The 17,018-nt window shown below is 40.6% G+C and overlaps 1 protein-coding gene across 1 annotated transcript; it reads right to left on the reverse strand.

The window, feature by feature from the left end:
• Positions 1–1,923: 1,923 nt before the first annotated feature.
• Positions 1,924–16,139, reverse strand: CYP4V2 (cytochrome P450 family 4 subfamily V member 2). Its single transcript, XM_083860968.1, has 11 exons — positions 15,242–16,139; positions 13,005–13,117; positions 12,361–12,446; positions 10,660–10,850; positions 10,187–10,256; positions 9,062–9,188; positions 7,100–7,291; positions 5,148–5,250; positions 4,675–4,809; positions 4,325–4,504; positions 1,924–2,775 (listed from the first exon to the last, which is right to left on the reverse strand). The coding sequence occupies exons 1-11, from the start codon at positions 15,450–15,452 to the stop codon at positions 2,600–2,602; spliced, it is 1,584 nt and encodes a 527-aa protein (XP_083717094.1). The 5' UTR covers positions 15,453–16,139; the 3' UTR covers positions 1,924–2,599.
• Between the last annotated feature and the right edge of the window lie 879 nt (positions 16,140–17,018).

A 17,018-nucleotide genomic window follows, 5' to 3' on the forward strand; every position in this document is an offset into this window, starting at 1 on the left:
GACCATTACCAACAATCACACATCCCATGATTTAACCTAATCAAGGCACACAACACAATGCAAGGTATTTAACATCTACCCAGCAGACATGAAGTTACCTGTATGTTCAGTACTGTTTTCCTCAATATTTATCTCTTTAACAGCATCAGATTGCTTCAGAATCAATTTTCACAACAGAAAATAAGAGATCACTGCCATTTCAGAAGAGCTCAGAACACAAAGATTATAGGATTACATCAGTGCTTATCTTGGCAAAGACACTTTGTGCATCACTAAATGATGCACATTTTTCACATTGGCATCCTCATGCCAGCATTTGAATCCATGCAATTTTCATAATGAGTGTCTTATAACTTTATCCAGTTTTTGTCTCAATTATTTTCTTGTCCATTTTGGAGAGTATAAGGAAATTATATGAGATATACACACATTATATGAGAAGAGCATGGTAGAAAAGCAAAGGGCAAGAAAGAAATATTTGTCAGTGTAGACAGAAGTGAATATCTTATGGAAAAAATGGTTATAATTTGGTCTATCTTACAAATTGTTTACATGAAACAGATCCCACAGACGAAAAGGAAGTTTATTAGTTATTGAAATACTAGTTTTCATTTGTCTTGCATGTCCTCAACTTAAGCACATAGCTTAGGATATGAGGTACCTCTCCAGGTTTCAACTACATGCCAAATCTCCTGAGAAAACATACTCTGGATGCTAATCTTATCTACCTTGAAAGTTCACACTGTCAAGTACCCAAAAGCATGAAATAATTCCTTAATTTAGTCTCTTTAGAAAACATGTGTCATGTGTATTATATGCATTAACATATGAAGGTAGTCTCAAACATTATCTCATTATAAAAAAGACAATGTTTAGATTCAGCCCTGGAAACTGAAATTCTTGTTATTATATAGCAATGAACTTCATTTGAAAAAGAAGGCTAAGGATGCAAGTATAACTATTGTTAAAGACTTTTTTGTCTTAATGGTAAATAAAAGGTAGTGATTATAGACTATTTGTCAAGATCTGTGATTTTATTTATGTAAACTAATCATTAAACACTTTCTTTTTAGAAGATCCTCAGAAAATGGTAAAAACAAGGTTTATCAGATTATAAAGAATTTAGCAGGTTCAAGGAAACCTCTAATTAATTTGGAACAAATATAAATTATTTTGTCTCTATTATGATATTCTGCAAAGTACAGCAGTATGCCAGGTATTAAATGACTAAGTGTTGTTAAAAGGACACATGGAAACAAACGAGAAAAAGTCTGTAAATGTCAACAAAATGAGTAAGAACAGATTACTCCTTTCTTATTTTGTAGCACAATAATCATTAGAGTGGACCAGTCCATATTAGTCCATACAGCCCAAGGGCAAACTAAAGGCAACAATACACCAAAAGCCCTCCCTGACAAGTGGCAGGAATAACCAAAGAGTGTGATTGTTGTTGGACACCCCTCTTTGTACAGCATCAGGCATGGTGCTGGGGCAACACACGCCAGCCAAAAGAAACCCCAAAGCACAGGGCACAAGTAAAGCCAAACCAGCTATAGGATCTCAGCTTGCTTTAGCATCAGCTTTTTCTTCAGAGCTTACAAAAATCATGGAGAGTCCATTCTCCAGCTGTATGGCCTCCTGTAGCAGATTTTGACTCATCCTGAAGGTACAATCAGAAACTTTCACAGGCACTTCATTCCATCACTGTAATTCCTCTTCAACATCAATTAGTAAAAACTCTGTATGCTCCCTTCAGGGCACTAGAAGGTAAGAGCACACTGGCTCATTGTTTCAGCTTTGACTAGCACAATAAAATCTAGTTGATTGATCACCCTAGAGAAACTGATGCTAAGAAATTATTATTCATCAGCAATTTACCTGCACATAGGCATGCAATTTCAACAGATACAATTTCAGTCCACATTGAGGCATAGTAGAAGTTTATTTTCAAAGTTTGAAATAATACATTGTTTCTGTCATTATGTGTGTAATTTGCATACTGTCTAGTTCCTGCTATGGTTATACAGATCAATGGTTTTGACACAGTTTGTTAAAAATAATTCAGAGCATTCCCTTCTTAGAAACTACTGTAAATGCTTACCAAGGATGAGTGAAGCTATCAGAGATTTTTGCTTAGTCTTTACAGAGGCAGTCATAACCAAAAAAAAAAAGTAAAATTTGGCCAAGAAGGTATATCACTTGTATTTTTCAGAATCCAAGAAACCTGAAAACCTTACAAATACTTGAGACTTCCAGTTACTTGGAAAATGCCATGGCATGTAAGCTGATTACTCCATCAGAGGCATTGCTGTTGTTATTACCATAGTTAAAATTTTTGTGGCACTGTGGCAAGAGAACAGTTTCATCTGAGCAGATAAGGCACTAAAATTTAAGGTTTAAAGACTTGCATTTGAAAGATCAACATCAGTTTACAACCACTATAAATGTAGAGCAACTAGGGCTTACTACATCTTTTTTAATAAAACAGTAACAACTAGTTTTAACAAATTGCTGAACTGACATCAAAATACTTGTTTTTAAAATATGTCTCAGCCTAAATAGATTGAAAACTTTTGGAATTAAACTCTTGAAATTCCTTTCATTCTGATCCAGCATTTGGTCTCCTCTTCAGTTTAATCCAGATGCCTTTATTTGGACGAAGAATCAATTCTCCACACAAACCAAGCTCTTCTGGCTTGTGACATGATTCCACCCAAAAGCGTCGCAGAATGAGGGCTAGAAGAGTTTTCTCCTCCATTTGTGCAAATCGCTGACCTATGAGTTACAGGGCAGAGAAAAAAATAGTTATTGTCAGGTTGCATCAACAGCTGCTGCACCTGCATGCTCACAGGACTTAAGAACTAGCTTTAGGCCAAAATCAAGTTCATATGGCTACAACCAACACCAGCAATTTTCTCTACATGAAAACTCTGGCCTTCTCGGGATAATCCACAGTATGTTCTCCTTCCCATAATACATAGAACAAAAACAGCAACACAGAAACAGTCAACCCTTTATATGGAGCTACTACAAAACGCAGCCTTGTCTTGGATGAACAAGGCAGGGGGGATGGATAGCAGACCAGAATAGAAGATGCAGCACAGGGACTGTGGGGAGAGAAAAACCTCATGGTTCCGTAAGTGTGGAGAGGGGCAAAGGAGATGCAACTGCAATGGAATGTCATACAGACCTTCCTTCAGTGACCATTAAGCCTCATATATACTGATGATTTGGTAGCACAGAGGGAAAAGTTCAATTTACAATTCAGAGACAGGTGAAGGAGGAAACATGAGAACAGAGAAATGTGAGGGAAACCAAATCAACTGCCACAATCCAGGCAGTTCACAAAAACTAAAAAATGGAGACAGGACACAAAATACAGTGCTGAGAACTTCTTATGTTCTCCCCTCTGTATTATATACAAATAGAAGTCTGTACATACGTACTCACAATGCACTTCTGCAATGATACTAATGAACCACCTCTCCTTCACATGTTCCTGCTCAGGAACTAGCTAAACACATTGTAATAAATTAGATTTCTCTTTGGAACAAGGAAAGACCTGGTTTACTGCTCTTAGGGAAAAGGGCATCTACTACCAATGAGACAAATCAAAACAAATCAATAGCAACCCCCAAAAACAGAAACCAAAAAAAAAACAAGCAAAACTGAAAAAACCCAAAGAAGTAATATTTCTCATTAACACAAATGGCATGAGAACTGTTAGGTGTTCCCCATCTGCACTTAAAATCAGTGCGGGGAACAGTCTTTTCACATGTTTACAATATAAACAACACTGCCTCTACTTGAAGCACATATCAAGTGTCTCAGTGGCATCTCAAAGTCCAGGGATGACAGAGAAAGCACCCAACCAACTACAGTGTCAGAAATAGGGAAAGAATACATTGGATGCAGATTGCATGCTTTGGACATTCAGCTCAGAACCTGAGACATATGAGGTGTTTCCACAGCAAAACAGGTGCAGGACATGTGTCCTCTCTCATTCTGTGTTGCTGACACTGAGGATCAGAAATTTGGAAACAATCATGTCATAACACAGGAGCCCAATAACATGCTGCCAGGCTGCACAGCAGTGAGGAAGAAACATCAGCATTATAGACACTGATCCCTAGAAAGAAAGGAAATCCCTCGGAAGATACAAATGGGGCAGCTCAAATACTAAGCTTGCAGGGAACACAGTGCCCAGAATTCAGGGGTGAAGAGTGAGAAGAACACTATACAAACAGTACTCGTTGCTGTCTCAGCTACCACATTCAAAAGCAGAAAAAGTTACATTACATGGGCTTCCTCTTCATATACATACCAATGCAGTTCCTGGGACCAGCTGAGAAAGGCACATAAGCGTATGGGTGCCTTCCCTTAGAATTTTCAGGCAAGAATCGCTCAGGCCTGAACTCCTCTGGGTCAGGGAAGACCTCAGGGTCTCTATGCAGGGCATAAGTTAAAACAAGTATATTTGCACCTCTTGGTATCTGATATCCCTCTAAAGAGAAGAGAGAAAGGGAGAAGAAGAGTCAAAACAACAGCAAACAAGTGATTTCCTACACACGACAGAACAGTAAAAATGAAACAATGCTGCCCTTTAATTGGGAAATGTCTCCACTGCAGAAATGCTAACATAAGGGAAAGTGGCAAGCACAGAACACCACTTACTAATACAACAATCCTCTCTCAAGGTACGGGCAAACATGGGAACTGAAGGGTAGAGACGAAGAGCTTCTTTCACAACACATTCAAGGTACCGAAGATTCTTCAAATCATCCGTCGTAACAGAACGTTCTGTGTTGTCTGTCCAAAAACAAATAGAGGGATGACCAAGACCAAAACTCCCCATCTTTGGCTAAACAAACTCATCCTGGATCTCCCCAGAAACTCTCATCATGCACCAAGACTACATACAAGAATGTGTTACAAATATATTGAACATGCATATCTTGCCTCAAAGACATGAGGTTGGTTGTGCACCCCTACAGACCTTCCTGCACCCATCCCAACCACCTCTAGTTGCTGAAAGCTCCAGAAGGGCCACAAGGCATGCTCTAAAGTCCCCTTCTACTTCTAGGCCTTTAACATATTTCCACTCATAAATGCAGCAAAACCCCAACAAAGGGGAAATGGAAACTCACCAAACACCTCATCCAATTCCCTGTGAACCTTCTTCTGAACTTCTGGATTTCGTCCAAGCAAGTACAAGACCCAGTTTATGGCAGCTGCTGTTGTATCATGGCCCTACAGGTCCAGATTTACAAAGGCATTTACTTCAACTCTATTCCCATGCACCACTGGGCTTTGTAAATACTTAGGTGTGCAGTTAGTATGAAAAGTGAGACTTATTAGTCCCATGACCACAATAAAAACAAGAACCAAGAGCAAATAACTGTTTACAACATACTATCAAGATACTTAGTGAGGTAACCCATGAAAGGTAATCCACAATTGTGCTGACAAAAGAGGAAAGTACTGAAATAACCCAAGCAAAATCCCTCTCTTCTGATTCTCGGGAGCTGTGTGAACTATCCATATCTACACAATATCAGATGTATATTCATCTTTTTGGTTACTGTCCAGTCAGCATCTGGGGAGGGGGGGGACAACGACAGTGACTATCACAGGAGAGATGCAATGGACATAACTTGTAACCTTTACAAAACTATCTAAAAATGGTCTAATGAGACACAGTACAGTAGCCATAGGGGAAAACACTTGGTTTTCTATGAGAAGCGAATCAACTACTAGTTCCTAGCACTGTGGGAAGGAGAGGAAAGGAAAGAAGAGACAAAAAGTTGAACCAATGAAAGGAAAAAAAAAAAAAAAAAAACCAACAAAAAACCAAAACATTAAGAAAGGGAGAAACATAAAAGGGAAAAGTTGACCCAAAAAGGATTTTGATACTAAAAAGCACATTTGTGGTGAAGTTCAGGATGCTGCTGTAGTACAGAAATGGCAAGATAAGAGTTTTTCTAGGTTACAAGAGTATTAATATGATTCTATGAATTAAGCTCTTCTGAGAGAATTCAGGTCCATCTAATGGAAGTGTGGGGAAAACTCATGAAAATCTTCTTCAGATCCTCCCTTAGGGAATCAGCAAGAAGAAGGGCCTCAAACATGATCAGAGGGATGGGATACCTCTCCTATGAAGACAGGCTGAGAGAGTTGGGGTTGTTCAGCCTGGAGAAGAGAAGGCTCTGGGAAGACCTGATTGTGGCCTTTCATTACTTAGAGAGGACTCATTAAAAAAAAAAAAGAGAGTGTGACATTTTACCTGAGCAGATAGTTATAGGACAAGAGGGAACGATTTTCAATGAAAAGAGAAGAGATTGAGATTAGATGTTAGGAAGAATTTTTTTACTCAGACAGTAGTGAGGAACGTGTTACCTAGAGAAGTTTTGAATGTCCTGTCTCTCAAGGTGTCCAGGGCCAAGTGGGATGGGGCCCTGGCAACCTAATCTAGTTGATGACATCCCTGCCCACAGCAGGAGGGTTGTAACTAATAATGTTAAATAATGAATCTTTAAGACAATCCTTTCCAACCCAAGCCATTCCATGACAAGTTTCTACAAGAAGATGATGCACTGATGCACAGTGGACAACAGGACCAGAAGATTGTAGCCAATGTAGCTAGGGAAAAATGTGAGGAGACATGACAAAATGCAAGTCAAAACAGAGAAATTATTTAGAGCTCTCTTCAGTGTTAATGAAGTTTGCAACAAAAGGTAAAAACCCATGGTCCATGTCAGCCACTAGGCTTTCATTTCTCACCTGCTTTCATGAGTAGACTCTGCTCACACAAGCAGGGCCCACCACACATGGATTATTCAAAATTTTTCCAGGGCATACCAATGCTTCTATCCTACCTCTGTAGGACAGAAACATTGAGATTTTCTCTTAGGCTTCCAGGGCTTCTATAACACCATGCTAAAAGCAACCTCCTGAACCAAGACAAGAGTCATCACCTGCTAATTCTGAATCTTGGGTTTGGAGATAAAAACAAACAAACAAACAAACAAAAAACTCCAGCACACAAACCCATCCAAAACAACAAAAAAATTAATAATATACCAATGAGTTCTTTGGTTACCTCAAACATAAAAGTATCCACTTCCTCACGAATGTCCCTATAGCTCAATTTTTTCCCTTCATCATCTGTTGCATTCAGTAGCATGTCCAGGAATGCTTTTCTCTTTTTGGAACCATTTTCTTCACAGTTGCCATCATTATCATGTTTCTTTTGCTTGGTGCTTTTAAGTTCTTCAGCTTTTTCTGCAATGACCTGAGATTAGAACCATTACATCAGATATGATGAATTCAGAACAAGTGCACTGTCTACCTCATACAGTTTTGTCTTAACTTATGAAAACAACAACATCATCTGTAGCAGTCTACATGAGCTAGTTGGCACAGTTGTTAGGATTAGGTCATGAAATTTAACTGACTTTTTGTATTAGTGGTGAATTATGACCAACCCCACTTGCCCCAAGCAAGAGAATAAACCTTGAACAGCCTTTGTGTGGTTAAGAAAATAGATAGCTAAACTACATAAACAACTTGGGGGTCATCAAGTAGTGTACGCATACCCAGAATATCTGGAACATGTCAATCATGAATGCCAACAAAGGCAACAGCACATTCACTGCAGTGTGAACATGTTAATCACCAATAAGATCTTCTCTATTCCATCTGAGAACTAAGGAAAGATCTCACTTCCAGCTCCAAAAAACTCAGGAAACTGAAGAGAAGCCAGGGCACCCCAGAACCCTGTGTCAAGGTACATGCATCACTGAACCCGCCACACTAAAGCTTCCCAAATTTTCTCTAGTATGAGAGCAATGGCTTTCAATGGAATTTCCCTTTTTTAGGTCAAAGCTCAGACCTAGTAACGCATAAATTTCTTACTGTTGCTACTGTTGTTACAAAGCCAAAACAGAACCCTTCAATAAAATGGCACTGCTCTTAAAAACAACAAATTAATTTAAAAGGGTGTAGAGTATGCAATTCTGTTTGGAGGAATCACTGAATGGAAGAAAAAAATACAGTTCCATACACACACATTGTTTTCCTCACTGAACATGCACACGTGTCACATATTGACCCATCCTTCACCTCAGTGTTTGCTGTCAGCACCTACACCTGGTGCAATTATTATTTACAGTCCTTTGTCATCTTCCAAGATTTGGCTTCTTATTCAGTGCACCAGTCCAGCATAGGAAGAGTGCAAATGTTACCTTAGGTCCTCTTAAGAGCCTCTTTCATGACTCACTGCTACAACTTCAAATAAAAGGAACTATAAAAAAATCCACTGAGTCAATGTGGCTCATTATATGTAGCCAAAGTTCAAAGATTATTTCCTTTGTCATAGACATTGATACAAAGACATCGTGGGGCACATGCATAGGGATAGCAGACTCTCTATAACATCCGAATAGTAGATAGGGGAGGGCAAACTTTGCAAGAATAACATAGGAGTTATTTGGTGAGAGAAAGGGCTTCCACAGTCTAACAAGGTGAGAGTTCACTTTATTTTATGCCGAATGAGTGATGCATGCCTAATGATTTCTGCATCAAAGTTCCTTACTACTGATGCAGGGACCTGCATATGTTTGTGCCTCTCAGCAGCTCTGTTCTGAATAGGGGAAAATGAATACAGGCTTCAGTTTCTGAGGGTTGAACCCAGTGGCACTACCATGCAGAGCCCTATGTTTACTGCTCCAAACTTGGCAGTGAGCTGTTGGAGATGATCCACATGTGCAGCTTATGGGGCAGAACAAGATTTCAATGAATTTCTGTTGTTTGTTTCAGTTGTCAAGGACCTGCAAGTTCTGGCATCCCCTTGGAGTAGTCTACTTCCTCATTTAAATTCAACAAAGATCCTGAAGGAAAGTCAGCTCTTGTTTTCTTTTCAGGGCATTCCTCAATATCCCAATAGAGCGACAGCATAGCAAGGAGGCTGAACCTCATCCCCATTTGGAAGATCTGAGTGCAAAACTTTGAACCAACAATGAAAATTATCATTATAAATAATATTTTTTTAAAGACTCTATACTGTATCTGTAAAATTGTGAAGGATGTTGAGGCTCCTCTTGTGCTCTCTTCCTTGTTTGAAGAATATATACAAAAAGTCAGGCCAAAGCCAAGGGCTCAACTGTCGCCGTTGGATTAGATCACTCATCCTAGGGACAAAACAATTATACCATGTAACATTACTTGACAAAAACACCAAATTATAGCACATTTCAAGAACAACAATAGGAAAAAAAAAAACCTTCTATGTACCCTAACAAAGTAGAACTTAACATATTGTAAAGGTTTAAACCCATTATTTGAAAGGAAGGACACATTTGTGTCTTGATTTTGCACCATCTCAAAATTTCTGTTACTTATCCCACCATCACCATGTTTTATATCTTTAAGTATTGATCTCTGAGATGGACAGCATATTCTCATTTAGTTGGAATCCTCTTGAAACAGTCCTGTTAAGTCTTCCAGTCCAGCCACACTCCACTTTAGCAAAGCACTGACAGTGTTTTAAAGACTACTCATGACAGGCTCCCAAAATCTGCCCCAAGAACTCAGTCTCTGAAAACATTGCATTCTTTTGAATGTTCAGATACCAGACCACAGGTAAAAGTACTTAAAAATGCATTTAAAATGAACAATATGAGACTTCAAGCATGCTCAAACAGAACTGGAGTACATTTGGAAGGGCTGATTGTCATTGCTATTCAGCTCCTGCACATGCTTCAGCTGCAGGAGTAATGATTACCAACTTCAACGATACTTGTGGTACAATTTGAAAAAGGCCAAGGAACTGATGATAATCAAACTCTTCAGATCTACTCTTGTTTTTGTATCATACCTGTCTCAACAAGCTCCATCAAAAGTTAGGAGTGAGATCATAGAATCACAGATGCATTTAGGTTGGAAAAGACCTTTTAGATCATTGAGTCCAACTGTTAACCTAGTGTTAACCCAGCCCATTGCCACATCATGACTCTAAGTGCCATAGGAACATGTCTTTCAAACACCTCCAGGGTATTTAGTGACTCAGGGTTAGTCTGTTCCAATGCTTTACATCCCTCCCTCTCTAATTCCCAGGCCTTCCTTCCTGACACCAGCAGCATTAATTCCAGCTCAACTACAAAAGTAACTAAGGAAAATGTGCATTTACCTGTAGATAGCAGAAACATAGTCAGAATCCTTATTCTTCTGAGCACCCACATTCTTGCCCATTGCTGTTTCTAGGAGGAAAACATCAACATTTCACAAGTGCAAAGTGAAATGCAGTGTACACAGTAAGTTACTACTGCTCCCAGCTTCTGACTATCATCACACCATCCCTTCAACAAGTGAATAAACATATCCCTCCGCAGGAAATGAGCTTTCTTTGTATTTCCATGCCCAGGAATCCTGCTCCTCAAGACAACCTCACTTCAGACTGCTACCTCTGTCCTGCCAGTCCCACAAACTCAGCTGCTCAGATGCATGTAGTAAACCCTGGGAAAAAGCTTGGGAAGAATGGAAATGTATTTAGAAAATATGCAGGGACATTCCTCTTCAATCATCTTACATAAACTGGCACAGCTAAGCTCATGATCTTCTGCATCATTCACAGTTCTACCACAATAACTGAACAGGACTTACCACAAATTATATCAAGGGCACACAGAGTGATATCCATAAAGACATCAAATGGCTCCTTGTCAACATGTTTCTCAAGTTTCTTGACCAAAATATTTCCTTGTTCATTCATGACCTCTAGAAAGTCATTCAAGATTGCGAAGTGGAATGTGGGAGTTATCATCTTCCTCCGTGACCGCCACTTGTCTCCAGTACTGTAAAATTAATAGGGAGAAGGAAGGCTAAAAAACTCATAGTCAAAAATAATATCCTCACCATTACAGAAGTACACAGTGAATACTGCAGCCTGCAAGAGGTGGACACACTGTAGATGTTTCTTTGAGTTGTTTATAGCACTCCACAGAAGCAGCAAATGGAAATATTTCTTGCTCCAGGTCTCTTGGAAGCAGAAGCCATCATTTCTCCAGCTGATCTCAACAAACAGAAATGCTAAAAAGCCTCCAGACAATACATCCTTGTTAGTCAGTGCACAGGTTCAGAGGGACCAAGCAGAAGCCAGCCAGAGCCAAACCAGCTATTCAGCATCAAGGCCTCAACTCATCCCACCATCTCTCTGAATCAGTAGTTGTGCTTGCCTTCATCCACTGATCATGAAATGAGGCCTGCAGAGAACTAGGACCTAGGGACATTCTGAAAATGACTGCCTCAAGGCCTGGCTACAGTCTACTTCCTTGGAGACAGCTAACCACTTCCCACTTCTAAATGACAAGCATGGAGCCACAGTGAGTGTCACCAGCTTCCTGGGGGTCCTTGTTCCCTTTTTCTAAATCACACGCCCTACAGGCACACAGCTGGCACTTCAGCTTACAGGGTAAAACTATCACACCACTGCCTCTGTTAACTTGCTATTGGGGCAATCCACAGGCCAGCATATCTGCTTGCTGTCTGCCTCTGCTGCCCCTAATCAGCAGAAACTGGAACATTCTCTTCTTCCACATTTTTGCAAGCACAAGGAAGTCAAAATACCTCTGTATGTCTCTGGAAGACAAAACAACCAGTAAGGAAGAACAGTGAGGATACACCATGCCTGATGCCCATGGACCTCACCTCTGCACATTGCTATTGATTACTTACTGCCTTCCTAAAGGCCATGAACAAAACTCGGGATAAAATGCATGCCTCATCCTCTCACATGAACTTGCACTCCCCACACCACATAAGCACAGCTGGCTTTTTCAATACCATGGTCCCATCATAAAGCATGAGGAGTCCACCTCTGAGGGCTTCAAACAAGCAACAAAGTTAACCATTTACATGGGGACTTTGACCTTTCCTCAAAAACTCAGAAGAGGCTCAAAGATACCAAAGCCACTCTATACTTACCTTGCTCTGACTCTTGAATATCTGCATCATCCAGACCAATCCTTCCTTTGCCCTACCATGACTGGAGGACACCAAACCGTTATACCTCTATTCCTCCCTCTCTCCCCTCCTGATTTATGCTCCTACCCTGGCTTACTTCTTATGACCCACTAATTTACGAATGAAATGAAGAAAAGCATGCAGATAGTCCCCAATCCCTAAAGCATGAGCAATCTCAGGCCTATCCTACTGTTCTGCAGTATGACCAGCTGAGATAAGCAATGCACACAATCTTTGTTCAGAAATACACACAGTGTCCCTGCCACCAAGATCTCTTCTTATCATATACCCTGCAAACTGCAAAAAGACAGCAGTGCACCTGCATTTCACTATACATTATACCTTGTCAGAAGTCCAGTGCCCAGCCATGGATGCAGGAATTTATACAGGTATGATTTTTCTATATGTTTTGAACTATTCAGAATAACCTGTCAGAAAAATGAATGGAGAGGAAAAAAATACTATATGTCAGATGGAGAGAGATTTCTTCACTATTTCTTCAATAAACACTCCAACAGAGAAAGGTCAAGGACAATTACTATTGGACATAAAATGACTACATTTTATGGCATCAAAACAGACCCACCAAGTCTTAATGCAGAAGTCTGTCCAAGAGACACAAGCATTGCAACCTGAATTTTATAATGTTCCATCCTTATTTAAATAGCCCCGTCTTCCCCACTATCTGCTTCTTTGTTCTGATCTTGGGACCAGAAGCTTTCACATATGTGAAAACAAAGCTAAAGGAGATGCTTCTTTGGTGCTTCCATTTGCTGGTCACCTTCACTGTTGCCCCCAATCCCCTTCGACTAGGTCTTTCTATATTCCTTCACTTCACACCTCTGTTTAGCACTAAATCAGAGGACTATACCAAAGCAAATCAGTCCAAGCTCTTTTTAACAAAAATTTCATTGAGATAATAGACACTAACAGGCTGGACACTGCTCTGCATGACAGTAGAATAGACAGGAGACCAGCACACTCACCTCCACACTGTCAGGGTGATACAAAACCATGACAGGCACTGGTCCTATCCAAAGTTTGAACAGAGGCCAACTTCTGAATTCTTCAGTATAAAACTGTAACTGTTTAAAAAAATCTGGAAGAGAAAATTAGAGTAGAGCCTTAACAAGGGGGATTTACAAAATAAGTAAGACTTCTGTAATGAACTCTTTTGTACCACACGCCCTGCAATTTTGATTTTGTTTTAGTTTTAACCTATGTGTGACTAAGCAGCATATTTTGCACACGTGGATTTTTGCAATTCAGGTATCCTAATCTCTTCGTGTACAGACTCACAACATCATTTATGCCACAGATCAACCTGAGGAATACCACTGCTGTCCAGCTGCCAGCTGGACTTCACACCAGTGAGCTCAGTAACCCAGCGAATTTACCTCACACATTATTATGCAATTATCCCGTCCATATCTTGTCAATTCAGCTATACAGAAAGCGTGGGAGACAGCTGAATCTGTTGGCATGGGAAAAGATGTTTGGTTTGACTCAAAAAGATCTTTGACACTACCTCATCACAGAGGACAATCAGGTTCATTCAGTAGTACTACAGGTGGAGGCCCCAGTGTTCAAGGATTAAACACTTATTTGTTAGTTTCCTAACAGATGCCCAAATACAGCTTTCCCTAGTCTTACAAAATGTTCTAATGATACCTCATCTAACACGATTCAGAGTGTTGAACTATTTTGCTATTTTAAAAATATTTTTCCTAATATTGCCGTGATTAAAATAACACATTTTCAAGCAATTGTCTAGTCATACCAATTAAAACATCCTCATCATATGAAAAGTTATATTCCTTTCTGCTATAGAACTTTACCCTTTTAAAAGGTTTTTTTTGTCATATTTTTAATGAAAAAGATTGTAAACCACAAACTTCACACATTTTTGCATAAATAAACAAGAACAAAAATGGCTGAACATGAGAGCTATGTGATTCCTGCTCACAAATGAGATTAGGGACTACATAGAACACTAGAGTTCACATCAAATTGCTTTCTGGAGATAGAAGTAATGTTCTAGCTTGGTTTGGTCTAAGAAGATTTTTTTAAAAGAGGATAAGAAAAAAAAAAAAAAAAATTATCTCTCAGTCCAGCTCATATAAAGATTCTATGATCCTCCTACTGCTCGCCCAAAGTCAGCTGTGGAAATTGGCCTGCCTTCACATCCACCACAGATCCCTCATATTTGTGCTTAGATACAAGACTGGATCCAGAGGAAAGACATGACAGTGTGCCTTGTGAACAGAAGGACCATGTCTCAGCATGAGTCAGCACTGGGCAATTCGTGTTCCAATGCTGTACTCACACTTGACTTCACCATGCTCCCACAACCCATTAGTCTCTCTTTGGCAGCATCCACAGCTGCACAGCCAGCAATACATGTGCACAGGGCAGAACTGGCATACACAGACATCACAAACTCACAAAGAGGAGTGTGGGCCACTGGCAGCAGATTCAGCAGTGCTTTCATACCACAAATGCCTTAAGAAATATGTTCCTGTTAAAAAATTAATACCAAATGGAGAAGGGAACATCTAGCACATTAGTGCTCTCTCATGCACCTGGCAAAAAGAAGGTCCCATCAATCAGTACAAGAACAAAAAGATTTGCTTTTGAGGAATGTATTATAAATGCTCAGCAAGTTCTTTTGCATCTTTCACATAAATTCAAGTCACAGATGATTCTGGAACTAAGCCCAGATGAAAGCAATTTGGCATGCTAAAGTCCCTTGCACATGCTCGCTTGGGGAAAGTAACTGTTTCAAGTTTTGTTTGGATCACAGCAAAAAGTCATGACAACATAGTGTTCAACTTTGTGAAACAGTACTTCCTGCAAATGTCTCCCTCTCACCAAAACACATTCCACAGCATTCACGGCATTCAGCCCTACCAACAACTTAATGGTCTAAGCCCAGCAGCAGCAGCTGTCAGATTTAACCTCTAGTTAGCCTTTGAGACCAATAATTATGCCACATTTATGCAGTTCCTCTCCTTTCCTCTTCACTACCCAGTCCTCACACTGTTCCCCTCTGCAGATTGCCCAGAGAGACGTAAAGGCAGCAGCACATCCTCTGATTCCCCACTCCCCTTCCCCTGCCAGCCACAGCTCAGCCACACAAGCACCACACCACCACTGGCTCCTCCAGCAAACCCCAGGCAGTGCAGGGAAGTCACTGTTAGGCTACGGTGTGAGCTGTCATTACCTTCTCCTTTCCGCTCTAAGAGCAGGGCATTTCCCAGCACAGGATAGCAGGGGCTGACACCCGGGACTGAGTTCAGCATCCACCATCGCCTCCAGTATTCCATCAGGGAGGGCAGGGAGCACACAGTCACAACTGTCAAAAGCAGAGCGATGACCCCAGCTCCCCAGGGCAGCTGCTGGAGTTTCCCCGAGAATTCTTCCACGACCTCCATTATCACCTCTCAGCCTCCTGCTCTGAGCCTGGATCCCTGCTGTGAAACTGCCACTGCCTGTACCCGGCACTGCAGTTGTAGTGAGCCAAATGAGCGGAAAAGTTGGCTGAAGGAGCAGGAGGAGGAGCCACAACACAAGCCAAGGGCGTAGCTTCTTGCCAGGAAAATAAACAGTTTAAAAACACTCATATGGAGAGGCTGCTAGCTGAATGCCTGCTAGCATTTCCTGGTGGCAGGCAAGACAGAGGGAACAGTTCCCTGCCCTCCCTTGGCTCAAGACAAGCGAGGAGTGAGAACCTTCTTTTCAGGCTCATGCGATACCTCAGAAGGAAAAAACAAACCATCACCAAGAGAAAAAACACCTTTTTGCTGATTTGGGATAGATGAGTTGTCTTAATATCATCTTTCTTAATCTGTTCTCAGGTGCTCAACACCATTTTGCCATAGAGAACTGCTCCAGTGCTGTCCAACACGATGACTAAAGGGCCAAATCGAGAATACCTTTCTTCAGCTGGATTGATGGCTTCAAGGGGTTACAAAAACCAAAGCCCATAGAGACCAGTGATCAACAGCAGCACTGCAAAGCACACTGATGCTTGTCAGCTCAAATGGCCTTTACTGATCTCACTGTTGAATGCTCAGGTACAGGCTAAAACGTGCCAATAAAACAACTGGCAGCACCAGAACCTGTGCCCAACTTGCAAAGTGCCTGGGTAGACACAGTACCAAACCCACCATATACACTGCCACCCCTCCTGCCACAGGAAAATCCAGGATCTCTTCTCACTGCTGCAGGGCTACTGAGCATCTGCTTCTCAAAGCAGGTGCTAAGAAATCTTTTGGTCAAAAAGAATGTTTTGGTAGAGGCAGTATGGTTCATAGCCAATTCACAAAACTTTGCCCCTCCCAAAAAGCACAAATGGTATTTATGGCCATAGTCACATTTATCCTCTTTGCTTTCTACCAAAAATGACTGCAGTGATTGCATAAGCATTTTTAGCAAATCAACAAACAGCATAAACAAAACAACTAAAATGAAAAACACAAACAGAAAGCTCAGAAAATCAGAAGTTAAGTAAGGTTTTTGTGACTCTTGGCATCAGAGGGGAGGTTAATTTTGGCACTTTGTTCTTGCAATCTCCTAGCAGAGACTTTATCATAAATGCTGACCATTATATCTTTCTGCACAGTAAACAGCTGGAAATGAACTTTGCTACTCTTGCTGTTGTTTGCAATGGCTCGTGACAGAAAGCAGCAGATACATACCCAGTCCTGAAAACACATAGGCAAGTTACACAATCATCAGTCCCCTCTTTTGTTCAGATGACATCCTAGAAAGGAAGCAAGCACACAGGATGAAGAGACTCACCTTTCGTCTGTTTGACATGGAAATCAGCTGAATAATTATACTCCTACATTTACAAAAAGTGTTGCAGTTTGTTGCCTTCATTGAACCAATAATTAGATGAAGTGACTATTTGTGATTCTGAGTCAAAAATCTGTACTTCTAACTGCTGATTACTCCTCCAGGAAAAAAATAAAACACACAACAACAACAACAGCAAC

This window comes from Zosterops lateralis, assembly GCF_965231275.1.
Source record: "Zosterops lateralis genome assembly, chromosome: 5".
NCBI lineage: Eukaryota > Metazoa > Chordata > Aves > Passeriformes > Zosteropidae > Zosterops > Zosterops lateralis.

Excerpts from the sequence above, each read along its gene's own strand:
- CYP4V2 (XM_083860968.1), bottom strand. The coding sequence starts at position 15,452 with ATGGAGGTCGTGGAAGAATTCTCGGGGAAACTCCAGCAGCTGCCCTGG. Across the intron at positions 12,447-13,004 it reads ATCACCCTGACAGTGTGGAG|GTTATTCTGAATAGTTCAAA; the intron begins GTGAGTGTGCTG and ends TTTTTCTGACAG. Across the intron at positions 10,257-10,659 it reads TGCCCTTGATATAATTTGTG|AAACAGCAATGGGCAAGAAT; the intron begins GTAAGTCCTGTT and ends TTTTCCTCCTAG.